This window comes from Anolis carolinensis, chromosome 6 (assembly GCF_035594765.1).
Source record: "Anolis carolinensis isolate JA03-04 chromosome 6, rAnoCar3.1.pri, whole genome shotgun sequence".
NCBI lineage: Eukaryota > Metazoa > Chordata > Lepidosauria > Squamata > Dactyloidae > Anolis > Anolis carolinensis.
The window spans coordinates 64,241,918-64,259,615 of record NC_085846.1 but is presented as its reverse complement, the minus strand read 5'-3'; the positions used below and the strand labels follow the sequence as shown (position 1 = coordinate 64,259,615).

Sequence of the window (17,698 nt, the reverse complement as noted above, 5' to 3'; positions counted from 1 at the left end):
CAACGTAACTGTTTTTGACATATAAAGCTACTCCCCCCTCCTCTCCCCTTTGTTCTATTTCTGTGAAAGAGGTTATAGCCCTCAATGGCTAAATTCCAGTGATGGGAGTCATCCCACCAGGTTTCAGTGATGCCTATGTCTCAAACTAGAAGTATTCGTATTGGGTTTTTTTTTTACTTTGACAAATACACAGGAAAATATATTGGTAGACTAGCTTGGCACACAGTGATAGCAACAAATACTGGAAAATACTGGAAAAGATCCCATCTATAGATGAATGGATTAGCAAGTTAGTAGACATTGCAGAAATAGACAATTTGACTCAGCTATTGAAGGAGAAGCCCATTGAACAGTTGTAGTTATGTGAGTAACTGTTTATTCATTTATCATGTCATAAGCAAATTGAGGGTACAGTAATAATGTATTTTTTAAAAACACAAAGTTTAAAACTTGGCATTGCGCTACATTTCCTTTGACCAGAAGCTGTCCACTTGGAGTGCCTCTGGTATTGCCGTGAGAAGGTCCTCCATTGTGCATGTGGCAGGGCTCAGGCTACATTGTAGTAGGTGGTCTGTGGTTTGCTCTTCTCCACACTCGCATGTCATGGACTCCACTTTGTAGCCCGAATTCTTAACATTGGCTCTGCATTTCATGGTGCCAGAACGCAGTCTGTTCAGTGCCTTCCAAGTCACCCAGTCTTCTGTGTGCCCGGGGGGGGGGGGGGTGTCTCAGCCATGAATTGAGGTTCCAGGTTTTAACCTGCCACTTTTGGACTCTTGCTTGCTGAGATGTTCCTATGAATATCTCTAGATCTTAGAAAGCTGTTTCTTGATTTAAGATGTTGACATGCTGCTAATATCCAAACAGAGGATGGACTGGAGATGTCAATGCCTTGGTCCTTTCATTATTGGCTGCTACTTTCCAGTGGATATGAAGTGGTGCAATACCAGCTAAACATTTTCATTTCTCCAGTGATGTAGGGCACACTGTTTTCATGTGGTGAGATGTATTCCACACTGGGAATGCATATTCAGCAGCAGAGTAGCAAAGCACAAGGGCAGATGTCTTCACTGTATGTGGTTGTGATCCCCAGGTTGTGCCAGTCAGCTTTCATATGATGTTATCTAGCACCCACTTTTTTGCTGGATGTTCAAGCAGTGTTTCTTGTAAGTTAGATCATGGTCCAGAGTAACTACTTAAACATAACTAGCAGTTGCAGATAGTGATGCTATCCCCAATTTGCATCAAAAGACATTGTTCTTGCTGAGTTAGGTCAGAGGCTAGAAAAGCTACTCCAAAGAAGGATAGTCCAAGAAGTAACATTTCCTTGCCATGAATCAGTGTAGTAATTCTAAGTATTGTAACACAAAAGAAAAAAAACTCTGGCCCTTTCCACACAGTTGAATAAAATCCCACATTATCTGCTTTGAACTGGGATTTATGGTAGTGTAGACTCAGAAAACCCAGTTCAAAGCAGATATTGTGGATTATTCTGCCTTGATATTCTGAAGGTCCTTCCACACAGCCCTATATCCCAGAATATCAAGACAGAAAATCCCACAATATCTGCTTTGAATTTGGTTATCTGAGTCCAAACTCAGATAATGTGGGTTTTTCTTCCTTGGTATTCTGGGACATAGGGCTGTGTGGAAGGGCCCCAAGTTATATGGTTGTGTGGAAGGGCCCTTCAAAGGAAATGAGAACAAACTATTATGGTGCTTATATTCTCCTGCTCCTTATATTAACCCTTATAAGCAAGGGAACGCACAGCCAGTGTTTCTAGATTATTATAACTGGTAAAATTATCATTGTTCTGGATGCAGAGTTAATAGAACTCTACTGATGTGTTATTCTGAAAGTGTATGTATGTTACTCATGAGCAAAATATCCTTCTTACTACCAGTTGTATCAGTCATTTGGGTTCTTCGAGAGCAGACAGAAATCTGTCGCTGACAAGATTCATTTTGACTCAGAAAAGAAGTCATGGCCCCACATTTACAGTAAAGCCTAGTAGTCTGACTAATTCAAAGTTCTTAAGCAGCAGTTTGGGGGCTTCTTGTTTTTTTATCAAAAGAAAAAGTGGTGAGTTGGAGTGTCTCCCTTGTTGGAGTGTGCTTCACTCTAGATGAGGTCTTCCTTTACAATTAGAATGTTTGCTAAGTTAGACAGTCAGGAGTCCACAATATCCAACTCAGCCCATGCCTATACCAAAAACAAAACATTGAACAAGGGTCTGGTGTGCATGCCTCATAAAGTCATCCATATTTGCATACGGTGTGATTTTCTAGTAAACACTGTTTTGTGATCTCATAGAACCATAGTGTTGGAAGAGACTGCATGGCCATCTAATCCAACCCGCTGCCATGCAGCAAAAGCACAATCAAAGTATCCCTAGCAGATGGCCATCCAGTCTCTGTTTAAAATTCTCCAAGGAAGGTGCTTTCACCACACTCTGAGGCCGTGGGTTTGACTGTTAAACAGCTCTTACAGTCAGGAAATTTTTCCTAATGTTCAGGAGAATCTTCTTTCCTGTCATTTTAACCCACTGCTCCGAGTCCTAGTCTCCAGGGTGTAGCCCACTTCACCAACTGAAGTCTGTTACACCACTAAACTACATTACACTATTGGTTTTGGTGAAACAGATTATCCTACTTATCTTAGTTATTTCATCACCACTTTGGTTAAATTCCAACCGCAAGACAAGGAACCTTTCAAAATCAATTTAATTTTTCACTTTTTATTTGTAAGGATTGGCTTCATAAAGCTTTTTGCAAAATAGCCAGTAAATTACATGGTTTGCTATCAGCCGTCATAGACATTAAAAAAGAGTTTGCACAAAAAAAGAGTTTCAGTGGGTTCAGTCCAAATACTAGTCCTAACTAGAATATACCCATTGAATTAATATACAGTTCAGGCCCAGGTTATCCAAAGGACCAAATGAGCCTGCCTGTGTTTTGAGATCTTCTGGGGGAAAGAGGTCCTTCTCACTAACCCACCATCCTCATAAGTGCATCAGGTGGATACATTGAATAGGACCATCTCCCAGGCTTTCTTTCTGGAATCCTCTATTTTCCACAGGCAGGAGAACATTGACAGGGTTTTGAAAGCCAACTGCTCAAAGAGAATGGGCCTTGCACAAGGCAATATTTTGTCTATTTGTCATTTTCTTTTTAATGGCAATGGTAATTTTTAAAAAGTTTCAATTTCATTGATAGTTTAACTACATTTTCCACTTTGGAATGAGTTCATTTTTGCTATGTTTCTTTAATTGTTTTAAAATGGCTTGAGTCTCAGGCTTGGAAATGAATGGAATATAAACAATCATCATCCTCATCATCTGGATATTCACAATAGTGCTGATTTACCATTCAACGATTGATTCAATTGTTTGTTCTGACTGGGATTAGCAACTGATGGAAACAAGAGATATTCCAGGTTTGCAGCACTGACAATATCAAAGGCACTTTATATATTAACTGGAACACAAACAGAGATTGCTTCCATACCTTTTTCCCAACAAAATCAATGCCTCAGCAGTGCTGTTGGCCAGAAATGAAAATGACACGCTTATTATTTGGCTACATCATCATAATATACTGTAAATAGTTGCTAGAGGAGTTATATCCCATTGGCATTGCACAGTTGCTATGCATATACATGATGTATCAGTAGTTGTTCTGCACTGAGTTTCCAAGCACTTTGCAATAGGGTCATAGGCTTCATTGTTATGAGTTGAGCAGAGGGCCAAAGCAGATCACAAACACCCCTCTAATGTACATTTGTACATGTTCTGCATGTGGACTTTCACTTCTATTCCTGTTAACTAGATATGGCCATTGGACAATGCTCAGTAAAACCTTTCTACTTGTGTGCTGCAACTGAATGCCTGTGTGTGACCTTAAAACAATGCTGACCATTATTTGGCAATGCCCATTCCCACAGCAAAGACGCTTTTTGAAGGCTGAACCAGATCTTGCTCAAAAATAATGTCTCCACAAACTTCCCTCAAATGCTTCCTCCTTGCAACTTCTGCAATCAGGCACGACACAAAAAGATGAAAGGAAAGGAAAAGGAAATCAAGCATATTCAGCCATTAAGTGAGCCGAGCAATTTTCTCCGATCTGGAGGGGTAGGTTTCCCACTGCCATATAATCAAGTTTCTGAATGTAGATTAAATGCATTGAACTGAATTATATGTCAGTGTACATTCATATAATCCACTTCAAAGCAGTTAACCTGCATTCTCAAATTGAATTATATGGCAGTGTAGATGCAGCACCAGTTTTAAGTACATACAGATACAACCCAAATGGAGTCTGGCCCATAACAGAGATATTAGTGGGCTTCCTTTCAGATCCGATGTTCACTCCCAGAGCAATTAAAACTACAGGAGCTCTGAAAGGCTGAGCAGTGTCTAGCCAGTACACACTGTTTCAACTGGTGCACAAATTTGGTCTGAAGTGGGAAAAGTAAATCACAAATTTGATTTGAAAGGCAAACAGAAAAATGCATCAGAATGCGAAGGTAAGAAATAGCATAATATGAATTCTCTTGAAAAAACTGAATGATCAATCCAGTTTAATAACGCTAGTGCGAAAGTAACTAAAGTATGCAAAAATCACTTAAATGAGTCTGTTCAAAGTTCAAGAAACAGGGTTGTTGTATGTTTTCCGGGCTGTATGGCCATGTTCTAGAAGTATTCTCTCCTGACGTTTCACCCACATCTATGGCAGGCATCCTCAGAGGTTGTGAGGTATGGAAAAACCATGAAAGCCTTTGACAACATGTTCAAGAAACATTTCTTCAATCAGAGCAACCTCTTGGTCCATATCCATTAAATTTTTGCAGTTTATCTTTCTTTAATCACAACATTGTCAATTGTTTTTTAGCCAAATTATCCATAAATATGAATAAGAGTATGTTAATATTCAAGTCTTCGATTTTATGTCATATAGATCTCTCATTCATAAGGGTGCCAAAAACTAAAGCCAAAAATTAACAACAACATTTGCTGAAATCAATCCATCAGGCTGGGTTTACAGTAGAGTAATAAATCACAAGCTCTCTCTGATAACAAGGCTCTATAAAGCAGCAACATCAAATCTTATGTTGTATTATTCCAGACAAAATATTACAGACAGTATTTTCATACCAACTCAGAATACAATACTTGTAAAAAGATAGAAAAAGTAGCTTTATTCCATTGGTCCATCTAGCTCAACAATGTTTACAGTGATTATGAATCTTAAGATGTTCAGGCACATTTTTTCCAGGCCCTTCCTTGCAGAAGACATGGATTAAACCTCATCTGTTTCATTCATAAAGTGAGTTCAGTTAAGGCACAGGATCCCTACTAACATTGGCATCTGGGTTCAAATCTCCATTTAGATCTATCTCTTACTGTATCTAGTTCAATTACATCCATAGCTTTGCAGATAAATAGCGGCTAACCCTACCTAAAATATGTTCCTCCAATTTTTAGGATGCATCTTACCTTTCAAATACTGTGCATAATACAGCCAACCCTAGCGTAACAATGTGTTTAGGTTGTTGCATATCATAATGGTGGGGAACCTGGAGCGGCAGACACCCTCCATCCTAATTTTGTGCAGTCCTTGAGACATTGCAAACTTTCTGGGAATCATGAAGATAGAAGCTTTGCAAGGTGGGGGGAGACTATAAAAATCAGAGATGGGACAGAAATGAATACAGCAATAAAGGAGAAACACACTGCAAGTTGTCTGTTCCGACTTGGGTTAATGGGAGGAGGGACGAATAAAAGGAAAAGCAGAAATGGAAAGCTGCGGGGAAAGGCGAACAGGACAAAATAGTGCTATGCAAACCCTGGGCATTTAAAGTTATGACCTGCAAGGTGAGCCTTCTTGTATTGCTGATGAGGAATTGTAGGTCTTGACAGAAAGGAGTTCCCCTGCCCTTGTGCAAGTGTGAAAAGTTCATCGACCATGGAGATCACCAATTTGAACAACTCTCAATTAATCTACATCACAGTATTCAAAGACTAAGATAATGTAAACTCCAGTTAGCTACCATGAGTTCCTTGACAAAAGAATGACGTATCAAACAATATACAGTGAGTGCTTCATATAGATCAGTGATTCTCAACCTGTGGGTCCCCAGATGTTTTGGCCTTCAACTCCCAGAAATCCTAACAGCTGGTAAACTGGCTGGGATTTCTGGGAATTGTAGGCCAAAACACATGGGGACCTATAGGTTGAGAACCACTGATATAGATGGATTCTGAATTCATGGATTCAACCATCCATGGCTTGTATTTTTTAAAATCCAAAAAGCAAACCTTGATTTTGCAATTTTAGATAAGGGATGCCATTTTATTACACCATACATAATGGGACTTGAACATCCACAGATTTTGGTATCTACGAGGGGCTCTGGAACCAAACTAGAGCAGACACCAAGCCCCTCTATGAATCAAAGAGCACTGGAGTCTAATGCTGTGCATACATGCAGCATTAGACTCCAAATTGGTCAAAATTATATCTTTTCCAGACATCCATTACATATAAGCCCCCTGAAGAGAACAAACAGTTTTCATAGAATGACCTCTCTTCTCCAAATCACAGTATAGAATAAGCAGAGAGAGAAAGGAATCATTATGCTGCACTATATTATTTAGGGTTCCAAAAAGCATGATCTACAAGGCGACTACTTCCAATATTATTTATATTCTCTATATACGGTATACGGCTGGCATAAATTGGTGGAAGTATAGGGAAGAAATTTGCATGTTTAGAGCAACTGCTTAGGATTCCATTGAAAGTGCAACTTGGCTGGAAATAAACTGAATAATTAAACATCTGTATTTTGGCCATGCAAGACTTAGCAGCTATGTTTTCACATTGGGATTTCAGATGGCAAAACAAAGTATTCTTGCATCTCAAAGCATGTCCAAAGATGTTATCAAAGGATGATAACAGATCCACACAATCACTTTCAAATCAGCATCCATTCAAGGAACGTTTTCACATACTTTGTACCGGAACTGTGGCAATTTTGCATTCATTTCCACATACTAGAAGGCCACAAAGGACAGTTTTAAAATATGAGAAAAATTACCAAAATAGTTGAAATGTCATTTTACAGTTGTTAAAATGGCTTCTTTAATGGCTCGTAGGCTAAAATGCTTTTGCAACTCTTTGTGAGCACACATCCTGACAGAACTGGTGGCTGCTGCTTTTAGAACTTCTTGTAGAGAGGTGTTCAATAGCCACTTATGTAAGCTTTTGACTGTTCATACAGCAAGGCAGTAGCCAGGTTTACATATTAGTGAGCAGTCAGGTAGTCCTTGTCCACCTGCCCACTCCTGTAAGCAAACAGTGGGTTTCACTGCGATGTTAGCAGCCAAATTGCTATTGCCATAGCTAGTTTGGCTGCTTCCTTTGTCCCTGAGATCTTGCTTGTTTTAAACAAGCTGGTGGCTTAATTATTTACTGAATTTTCATGCACTAAAAGCTGTTCAGACTTTAGCATTTTCCATCAAGCTATAAATCTTCACAGTCTCGGCCTGAATATGAAGGCACCTGGAAAAAGGGGGATACAGAGTTAAGCTGAAATAGAAGTTGATTCTCTTTAACAATGTATCAGACTCATTTAATAGCTTTGCTGAAAACCAATTGGCACTCAGGCAATCATATTATCTTCTTGCTGATTACAAACACAAATATTTCATAGAAAATTTCATAGAAGATAGATAATACTATTTCACACATTACACTGATTTGAAAGTCTCCACAGTTAATTTTGAAAACACTGATACCCTCTGCTCCCAACTGCGAGTGTAAAAAAAAGAGAGTCTATCGAATGAAAAATGAAATATATAGAGGTAGTGCGGTATAATCATATATAATTCATCCATAATTCTCTAGTGAACAGCTTCTCAGTGCTACTGCCATAGTGAAAAGATGCGTTGAAAACAGGCTTGTCTACGAACTCAACCAGATATTTCTGGGTGGCGTGTGGGGACTCCTCCAGCTCCAGAACTGTAATATTGTTTGGAGCCGATGCAACAAGAATGTTGCTTGGAACAAACAGTGTTTGCTGAGGGCCAGCGACTGGCCAGTAGCGTCCCAGGTTAAAGCCATTGATCCAGACTTGTCCCTGCAAAGAAAGAACCATTAGAAGGAAATACATTTTTGATCAACTTATTTCAAAAGTTTATGTAATTCTTAATTCAAAATTATTCAAATATTATCTTCCTTATATACCACTCTTTTCTGGCAAAGATTGTCAAGCAGCGCATGGAGGTATCCTCTTCCACATTTTCTTCTTGCAACCATCCTGTGAGGTTTATCAGGCTGAAATGTATGACTAGTCCTGGTCTTGCTGATTTGGTGACGACTAGAACATGGATCTTCCAAATTGCAATCCATGACATCACACTGATGCTTTCAGTGCTCTCTTAACAAACAACTCCACATATGGGTTGTTATATGTCTTTCGGGCTGTGTGGCCATGTTCCAGAAGTATTCTCTCCTGACGTTTCGCCCACATCTATGGCAGGCATCCTCAGAGGTTGTGAGGCATGGATAAACTAGGCAAGGAAGGTAAATCTGTGGAGAGTCCAGGGTGTGACAAGAGTCCTTTTTCAATTGGAAGCCAGCTGGCTTCCAACTGACAAAGATATATATTTACCTTCCTTGCCTAGTTTATCCATGCCTCACAACCTCTGAGGATGCCTGCCATAGATGTGGGCAAAACGTCAGGAGAGAATACTTCTGGAACATGGCCACACAGCCTGAAAGACATACAACAACCCTGTGATCCCAGCCATGAAAGCCTTCGACAACACAACTCCGCATATGTATGCTTGCCGACAATGTCCTGCCTCATGTACAGAGGAGGATTTGTTTAAAGCTACGGACAAAGCGGTTGCTGTTGCTCACTTTTGGTCTAAAACTATTTAGCTGCTTGTGATTTCCTTTATTTCATCACTTTTAAATTTATTCATTATGCAATGCTTTTGACACGAAATAAATAAATAAAGTGCTCTCTTGCATTCTATATCAGTAGTTCTCAACCTGTGGGTCACCAGGTGTTTTGGCCTACAACTCCCAGAAATCCCAGCAAATTTGCCAGCTATTAGAATTTCTGGGAGTTGAAGCCCAAAAATAGAATCATAGAGTTGGAAGAGACCTCATGGGCCATCCAGTCCAACCCTCTGCCAAAAAGCAGGAAAATCGCATTCAAAGTACCCCCACAGGTTGAGAACCACTGTTCTATATACTAGTAACCCAACTGTGGCATTAAAAAATAGTTGTAAGACATGTTAACAGAATAGTTTCATCCCTTTCATCTCCTTGAACCAGGCTTTAAATTCACAATTAGTGATCAAAAGTTTAGCCGCTCCATTCTTCTAAAGTCAATAAGAAGAGCAAGGAAGAGAGAAGCTTCATTAGGTAGGGACCTAGTTTGTAGCTACATTGTGATTTTGGAAATAATGTCTTATTGATATTAGGGTTGCTCCCTTATTATCGGCCATTGGGCATCTGGTAAAAATGATACTGTTCCACCATACTTTTAGGGATTCATGCCATGTCTTAACTTTAGAAGGCACCTCCAGCAGGTAAGTACTTCCTCCTTCCTCCAACCTACTAGTTCATTTCTTTCTTCAACATTTTGAGTCAAAGATATAACAACAACGACAACAACAACAACAACAACAACTTTATTTATATTCCAACCTATCTCCTCGGGCGGATTCCAACCATAAAAGGCAGACATTCAATGCCTGAACATAATAACAATACACTCATAATAACAGTTGAAGAGATTATCCAACCTTTTCATCAAATTTTTCTTTCGTGCCTTCTAAAATCTCTGCCATAATAGTGAAATACAAACAAGGGGAAAAGCTGATCAAATAAAAGGTACACTCTGAGTACATGTCTCAAAAGCAAAGCCTGCGGGCTGAATCTGGCCCACCACATCATTTTATGTGGCCCGTGGGGCTTTCAGTGCCAAAGTCACAGAGTTAGGTAAAGATAAAGTTTTTCCCCTGACATTAAGTCTAGTGATGTCCGACTCTGGGGGTTGGTGCTCATCTCCATTTCTAAGCCGAAGAGCCAGCATTGTCTGTAGACACCTCCAAGGTCATGTAGCCAGCATAACTGCATGGAGCACAGTTACCTTTCTGCCAGAGTGGTACCTATTGATCTACTCACATTTGCATGTTTTCAAACTGCTAGGTTGGCAGAAGCTGGGGCTAACAGCTGGAGCTTGCCTTGCTCCCCTGATTCGATCCACCGACCTTTCGGTCAGAGAATTTAGCAGCTCAGCGGTTTAATCTTCTGCGCCACTGGGGGCTCCATAACAGAGTTACAGTCTTATAATTACAACCAGACCTTTGAAGGCAATCATAAAGCTGTTGTCTGGCACTCAAAGCCCAGAAGCACTTATTTTAACTTAAAAGTTACTCTCAGATCAGATTACTACAATCCTCTCAATATGGTGCAGCTCCTAGCAGAACATGGAAAAGTTTATTTTTGTACTACGGCTCCTAGAATCCCCATGCTGCCATGGACACCATGATAACTAAAGAAGTCTAGGAGTTGTAATTTTTAAAAGTAGCTTTTCTAAGTTGTGGGCTGAAAAGTATTGTGTGCTCTGATATGTGTCTATGTAAAATATAATGTGGGAAGAAAAACCAGGAGACATTCTTGATGACACAATTGAAGAATGCAATTCACTAATCAAGTTATGCATTATAGTTCCCTTCAGAGAATCATGGTCTAAATCCAATTGCTCATCACAGTTCAGATAAGCCACCTAGATGAATGGTATTTCTATCAATGTTGATTAACCATGCAGTAATTGAGGCACTGGCAATTTGTGAGTGCTATGTAATAATTTATGCTGTAACTCGAAATTATATTTCAGCCCATATTTAAACTTTTTTGGAAACGCCCTGTCAAAACACTTTATTTGTCTTAAGGCAATGTTACTTGTAGCATGCAATGTTGGACAGAGATAATATCAGTTATTTTCCACAAGGTGTTTCTAAACCTCAACCTCAGAAGCATCCTTATCAAAATAATCTCCACCTGTGGCTTTGGCAAAGTTTAAATATCTTACTACTCTCTCTTCTGCAAGAGGAAGAGGAACACTTTTTCTTCTGATCTTTATAGTGGTGCTTCAGCTATTTAGCTGCAAATACATCCTGCATTCTCTGCCAGTAGTGCAGCACACAAAGCTAGTTCAATGCAAAAAACACAAACACGCAAATCAAAAAACAAAGGCCATGCAATACTACTACATACTTTCTCTTAATACTAGAACCTGGAGTCCTTCAAAGATTACGACTGGTGGGAGATTTGACACAGACAAGAGAAAACACATCTTCACACAATCCACAGTTAGAACTATGAAATTTCCTCCTAAAGGCAATGTTGGTGGTAACAAAGTAGAGGATTTTAGAAGGGATTAAATAATTTTGGGGATTAAAAAGGCTATTCAAATGCTAATGACATTTACACTGAGCTTAGCAAAATATACCATTTAATTGATGAGTCTCCACAATAGTTGTAATTGGTTTTAATGCTTAATATTTATTTATATCTTATTTTGGGACATAAGACATTTGTGTTAAATGTGCTTTGATTTGTATTGTATTATGTTGTGAGCTGTTTTGGGTCCCATTAGGAAGAAAAGCTGGATATAAATAAAGAATTATTATTATCTTCATCATCATCATCGTTATCATTATCATTATTGTGATTGCTATGTTTTAGGGGTATGCATGACTCAAAAAAGCTGTTTCATTTGTCTTAACAATATTTGTGCAATCCCTGTTTTGATTCTAAGGGGTTTTGAAAAAATCGCAAGGGGTCCATTTTTGGATCTATTATGGAGTTCCAAAAATTCAGTTAGTTTTTCATTACCTTATTCACTCATTCATGGCAATGGGACACTAATGGGGCTCCTCTATTCCTCAGCTATTGGGATGAAACTTGCTAGGATTGTACCACACATGTACCACTCTAAGTTCCTCAAGCTTCAGATCATTTCGCTCATCCACTGATTTTTAGAATATTATTGAAGTTTCTACTAACAACATTTTTTACATAAAACTATAGGAGCTTTCCCCTCAAATTTCTCGACAATGACACAACGTAACCAGGGCATCCTTCCTTGTATGTTTCAGAAAGATTTGCATATCCACTGATTTTTATGGATTTTAAAACGTTTTACCCTAATTTTTAAAATAAAAAAACTAAAGTGGTACCCTCTGAAATTTCTCCACAGCAAGAGAAGAGGAACAGGGCATAATTCTTCCCATCTTTCAGAAAGATCCACTCATCCACCGATTTTAACGAATTAAAAAAAGTTTCTCTCCTACTGAGAGGAGACGAGACACAGGAAATAAAATTGTAAAGATCTTGTATGATTTGTGTTCAATCTGCACAAAGCACACAAGATCGTTACAATTTGTGTGATAGGGCAACTTGTTTGTTCTTCTCCAACTGTACATCTCTTAATGATTCAGTTATTCCATCAGTGTTAAAGTTATGGCATAGCACTCATCATTGTCTGAATAACGTGATTGTTTGTATGGCCAAGTCTGCAGACAACAGAACTAAGGCTATTAGTAATCTTCAACTGAGTAGTTTCACACCTATTTAAATACAAGAAATATCAATGCAAAAAACTGTGTACTTTTCATAAAAATAAAACTCACCTTCGTCCAACCAGGAAATGTTAAGTAGGTGTCTTGTGGCAAGTCAGGGATTCCACTAGGAATGGAAAAGCTACCGATATAAAAAGCAGGCACTTCGTAGCTTGACGCATTTCCTTTATTCTCCAGGCCCTCAGCTACTGCACGGTCAATGTCCAATGGATATATTTCCCAGTCAGTGAGTATTTCTTCACCAAGAGTAACATTGGAAATCAGACCCTGCAAACAGATTTATCATCATTACATAAATACAGACAGAAAATCAGAAAATAGAAAATTGAACAGATGTTAACTATCTTTTGGTATAAAACAAATGAACACAAATGGAATTTACAGAGGAGCTCACTTTATTCAGAAGCCATTTGTCTTTCAAAACATTCTTTTCATTGAATATGTGATGGTCATGTCCTCAAACATTTTATTTCTGAAATTTGGTATTTGCAGAAATGTCAGGGGATGATGGGTAGCAGAGTGAAATCCAAAAATTCACCATCCCGGTCTTCACCTCCTTCTCCAGACTGTCTCCCCGTGTGGAAAAACAGCACTGGACAAACACACTCCAGCAGACGAGGGTTCGGTTGGAAATCCAACGGCAATATATCTTTATTTACATGACTATATACAAACAGAGCAAATCAGTCCTTCCCTCAATGAGTGCTCTTGCCGAAGCGACTCATGCACACACACACACACAGACTCAGGAAACCTCCTCTGTATTCCACAGGACAAGAAAGAAAGTCCCGCTCAAAACAAACTTGACCCCATTGGTCCTGTGATACGTCAGTCATAGCAGACTCTCATTAACTCCATAACTGCTGAAATGCCTTGCCGAAGAACTAACACATAATGCATTTCTAATAACCCAGATTGATTTTAACATTTCACAATACCCTGACAAGAAATTGAGATATTTAATGACAAATATATGTTATACTTTTCTTGCCACCAAACAACCACTCCTGTCAATTAAGTTCTTAGGGACTTGAATATATTTCAAAAATGTGTTGTTTGAGGCCATAAAGAAGAAGTGAGCAGGGTTGCTGTGAGCTTTCCCGGCTGTATGGCCATGTTCCAGAAGCATTCTCTCCTGACGTTTTGCCCACATTTATGGCAGGCATCCTCAGAGGTTGTGGGGTCTGTTGAAAACTAGGCAAGTGAGGAAGAATGTGGAATGTCCAGGGTGGGAGAAAGTCTGTTTGAGGCAAGTGTGAATGTTGCAATTGGCCACCTTGATTAGCACTGAATAGCCTTGAAGCTTCAAAGCCTGGCTGCTTCTTGCCTGGGGGAAACCTTTGTTGAATTGGAGGACTACGCAATATTAAACACCTTGACAGTAACAAACACCATGTAAATAAATGATCAACTGGAAAATAATTGTTTTTGCAATATCATCTACAAGATTAAGATCAACTAATCACATTCTTGTGTAGAGAAAATTGATATGTGTTGTGCTTTTCAAATATGTTCATAAGAACGTAATTGGCAGGAATAATTGTTTGGTGGCAAGAAAAGTATAAGATGTATTCGTCATTAAATATATCAGTTTTTCCACATTTAACAAGAACAGGAAATACAGTAGAGTCTCACTTATCCAAGCCTCACTTATCCAAGTTTCTGGATTATCAAAGCCATTTTTGTAGTCAATGTTTTCAATATATCATGATATTTTGATTCTAAATTCGTAAATACAGTAATTACAACATAACATTATTGTTTATTTAACTGCTTTTTCTGTCAAATTTGTTGTAAAACATGATGTTTTGGTGCTTAATTTGTAAAATCATAACCTAATTTGATGTTTAATAGGCTTTTCCTTAATCCCTCCTTATTATCCAAGATATTCGCTTATCCAAGCTTCTGCCGGCCCGTTTAGCTTGCATAAGTGAGACTCTACTGTATAATAACCACCCAGGCAAGATTTTAGTAAATGTTTGCAAGCTGTGATTATATGATCCTATTTCAAAGTCTTAAATCAGAACATAGACGTTTAAACTGCCATGTTTTCTTATCTGAAGAACAAGCAGGCATGTCCGTATTAACATCTGAAGGTGCCTTTGTAGATCTAAGCAGCAAAGCTCACGTGACAAAGCCAGGAGTTTAATACCTGAGCCCACACTTTTTGAAGCTCCTTTTTCAGAGATCTTTTGTCTGATAAAATTAATCTAGGATACTGATCTCACCTTTGAACGTTATGATGCGTTATGCTTCACATGAACAAGTTTCCACATCCTGTGGAAAACCTGTACATATTTGAGAGCTCAAGTCTGCCCTACACCCCAAAAAATATGATTCATTAAGGTGGTTTTCATATATTGGACAAAAATTATTAAGCTGCAACTTTTTTAAAACTCCAGTGATTTTACAAAAAGACCAATTCACCTAGGCTTACTTTTTCAATGACATTCCTCCAGTGGTTACGGTACTATGGCAACACACTTTGCAGATGCACAAACAATCCCCATGGTAAGCCAGGTTGAATACAATTCAGCCGGTGACATCTAGTAATCATTTCTGTGGTTCATGGGTGGGAGTCCTGCCACCAGATTACAGTTATGGCTGATTGCTCCTCAAGATTTCATCCATAGACAGCCGGTCTAGGCAAATGTTTCTCTACATCAGGGCAGGGTTACCAACAGACATGCAGATATTTTTACCAATGGTCCTGTGTATTGTCATCACACTACCAAGCATGGTTAATGGGAAAAGTCAGTAGATGTTATCACCTGAAATACATGGGAGGTCAGAGTTTCCCCACTCCCATTCTGCACAATGCCACACAAGAAAACAACTGATTCTATGTAAGTTGATGCTCAGTGAATAGTTAGTACAGCGTGAGCCTCACCGTTTACTGAAATGTAGAGGATCCGAAGCAACATGAACTCATAATGTTCTTAAGAGAAGAAAATAATTACATCCCCTCACCCAAATTAGAATTATTCCACAAAAGGAATGGTAGCAAAATAGCTTTGTTTGTTATAATGATTAGAATTGAAGAAAAGCACACAGAAATAAGCTGATCACAGAAATCAGCTAATCATGGCTTACTCCCAAGATTTATGTACATACAGAAGGGTGTTGAAGGAGGCCTCTACATTAGAAGGTTCACAGTAAAACTTGCACCAGTCAAAGAAACGCTCCACCTCCATAGGAAAGCATGGTTTGATACAGCCTCTCACATAAGATGGAAGATGATAGTTTTGAATGCAAAAATACATCAAACATACAATGCTACATGAGCTTATTGAGGTGTAGCCAAACCATACAAGTATATGCTGCTAAGCACTTACTGTCTATCAGGGCCGGCCGGAGAGATTTTTTAATGGGAAGCGGGGGTGCTGAAAAGCGCCCCCGCCACCGGCCCCGCCTCCCGCGCCCTGGCCCCGCCTCCCACGCTGCGTGGGAGGCGGGGCCAGGGCGATTAGTGAGGGGGGCGGGGCCACAGTTGGCCCCGCCCCCCGCCCAGCGTGCCCTGGCCCCGCCTCCCACGCTGCGTGGGAGGCGGGGCCAGGGCACGCTGGGCGGGGGGAGCGGCGTCAGAGCTGGCTCCGCCTCCGCTACTCCCGCTCGCCCGTCTGGCCTTTCCTAGCAGGCCAGAAAGCAGCGGAGGTCCCTCCAGGCCGCGATTGCGGCCTGGAGGGACCTCCGCTGCTTTCTGGCCTGCTAGGAAAGGCCAGACGGGCGAGCGGGAGTAGCGTGAAAGCGGGGCCAGCTCTGGCGCCGCCCCCCCGCCCAGCGTGCCCTGGCCCCGCCTCCCACGCAGCGTGGGAGGCGGGGCCAGGGCACGCTGGGCGGGGGGGGGAGCGGCGTCAGAGCTGGCTCCGCCTCCGCTACTCCCGCTCGCCCGTCTGGCCTTTCCTAGCAGGCCAGACTGCAGCGGAGGTCCCTGTAGGCCGCGATTGCGGCCTGCAGGGACCTCCGCTGCATTCTGGCCAGGTAGAAAAGGCCAGACGGGCCAGGGCGCACTGGGCGGGAGGCGGGGCACCGTCAGGGCGGTGCCCCGCCTCCCGCCCAGCCTGACGGCGCCCCCCCGGGCCTGCGCCCGAGGCGGCGGCGTCAGGTGCCTCCATAGTGGGGCCGGCCCTGCTGTCTATCCTTCTTTAACAAAGATGAGTTTGATTTGTGGAACTGATATCTGTCTGCATTTCATGTATATTATCAGGACACATTTATTTATTAGGTCCAAAACCTTTTCAGTCATGTTCCCGATTTTTCCATGAAACCCTATCTCTGTTCATCAGCACTGTGAACCCACCAAGTTACATCTACTCCTACTGCCTGGATGTTTTGTATAATATAGTAGGTTTGGAAATAAAGAAATTCAATTTTCATGGACTTTTAAAGAAAGTTTTTAAAACTTTTTCCACTCCTTTGGGCTTTTAGAGCCTGAAGAACTAGGATGGAAATGCAAACTGACCCCCAGTATCATGGAATATGGTTTCAGAAGTTAATCCCACAGGCCAAGCACCTTAACAGATCTGGTGAAATCTAGAAATTAAAGATTCTTTGTGGAACCCCATGATGCTTTTGAGGAATCCTAGCGTGCCGTGAAACACAGTTTGGGAATCGCTGAGTCAAGAACCTACAATTTCTCTTAAAGTTGTCTTCTTTTCTCCGTAACTGGAGATGTTGCAAGCACACATCCAATAGTATTCAGATGTTTTGCACCCAAAATATTAAAGTGGTTACATTTCTCTGGGGAAGTTACTGACAGGTGAAGATATACCTTGAAGTCATTGTTGAACCTTCCAAAATTTACTCGGCCCATATTTTCTACCAACAAATCCAAATCTGCTCCAGCATTCCCTGTTATATTCAGTTTTTTTAGACTGCTTCTTTCAAGAATTCCCTGACGAACCTGCATGAAAATCAACACTTAAAATTAGAATTTGAACCAGGATGTAGAACACAAGATGCTTTAGCGTGAATTGCACATCTCTATTGTTTGGTGTATCTGTACTTTAAAGAAGTGATTTAATAAGAACTTTACTT

At 40.4% G+C, this 17,698-nt stretch overlaps 1 protein-coding gene across 1 annotated transcript in view; it reads right to left on the bottom strand.

The window, feature by feature from the left end:
- Positions 1–2,717: 2,717 nt before the first annotated feature.
- glb1 (galactosidase beta 1) overlaps positions 2,718–17,698 on the bottom strand; it is a 68,115-nt gene continuing 53,134 nt past the window's right edge. The window contains exons 14-16 of the mRNA XM_003225760.4: positions 17,433–17,564; positions 12,713–12,928; positions 2,718–8,136 (exon numbers count right to left, since the gene is read on the bottom strand). Of these exons, the coding sequence (XP_003225808.2) occupies positions 7,876–8,136; positions 12,713–12,928; positions 17,433–17,564 (609 nt within the window). The 3' untranslated portion in view covers positions 2,718–7,875. The remainder of the gene's footprint in view (positions 8,137–12,712; positions 12,929–17,432; positions 17,565–17,698) is intronic.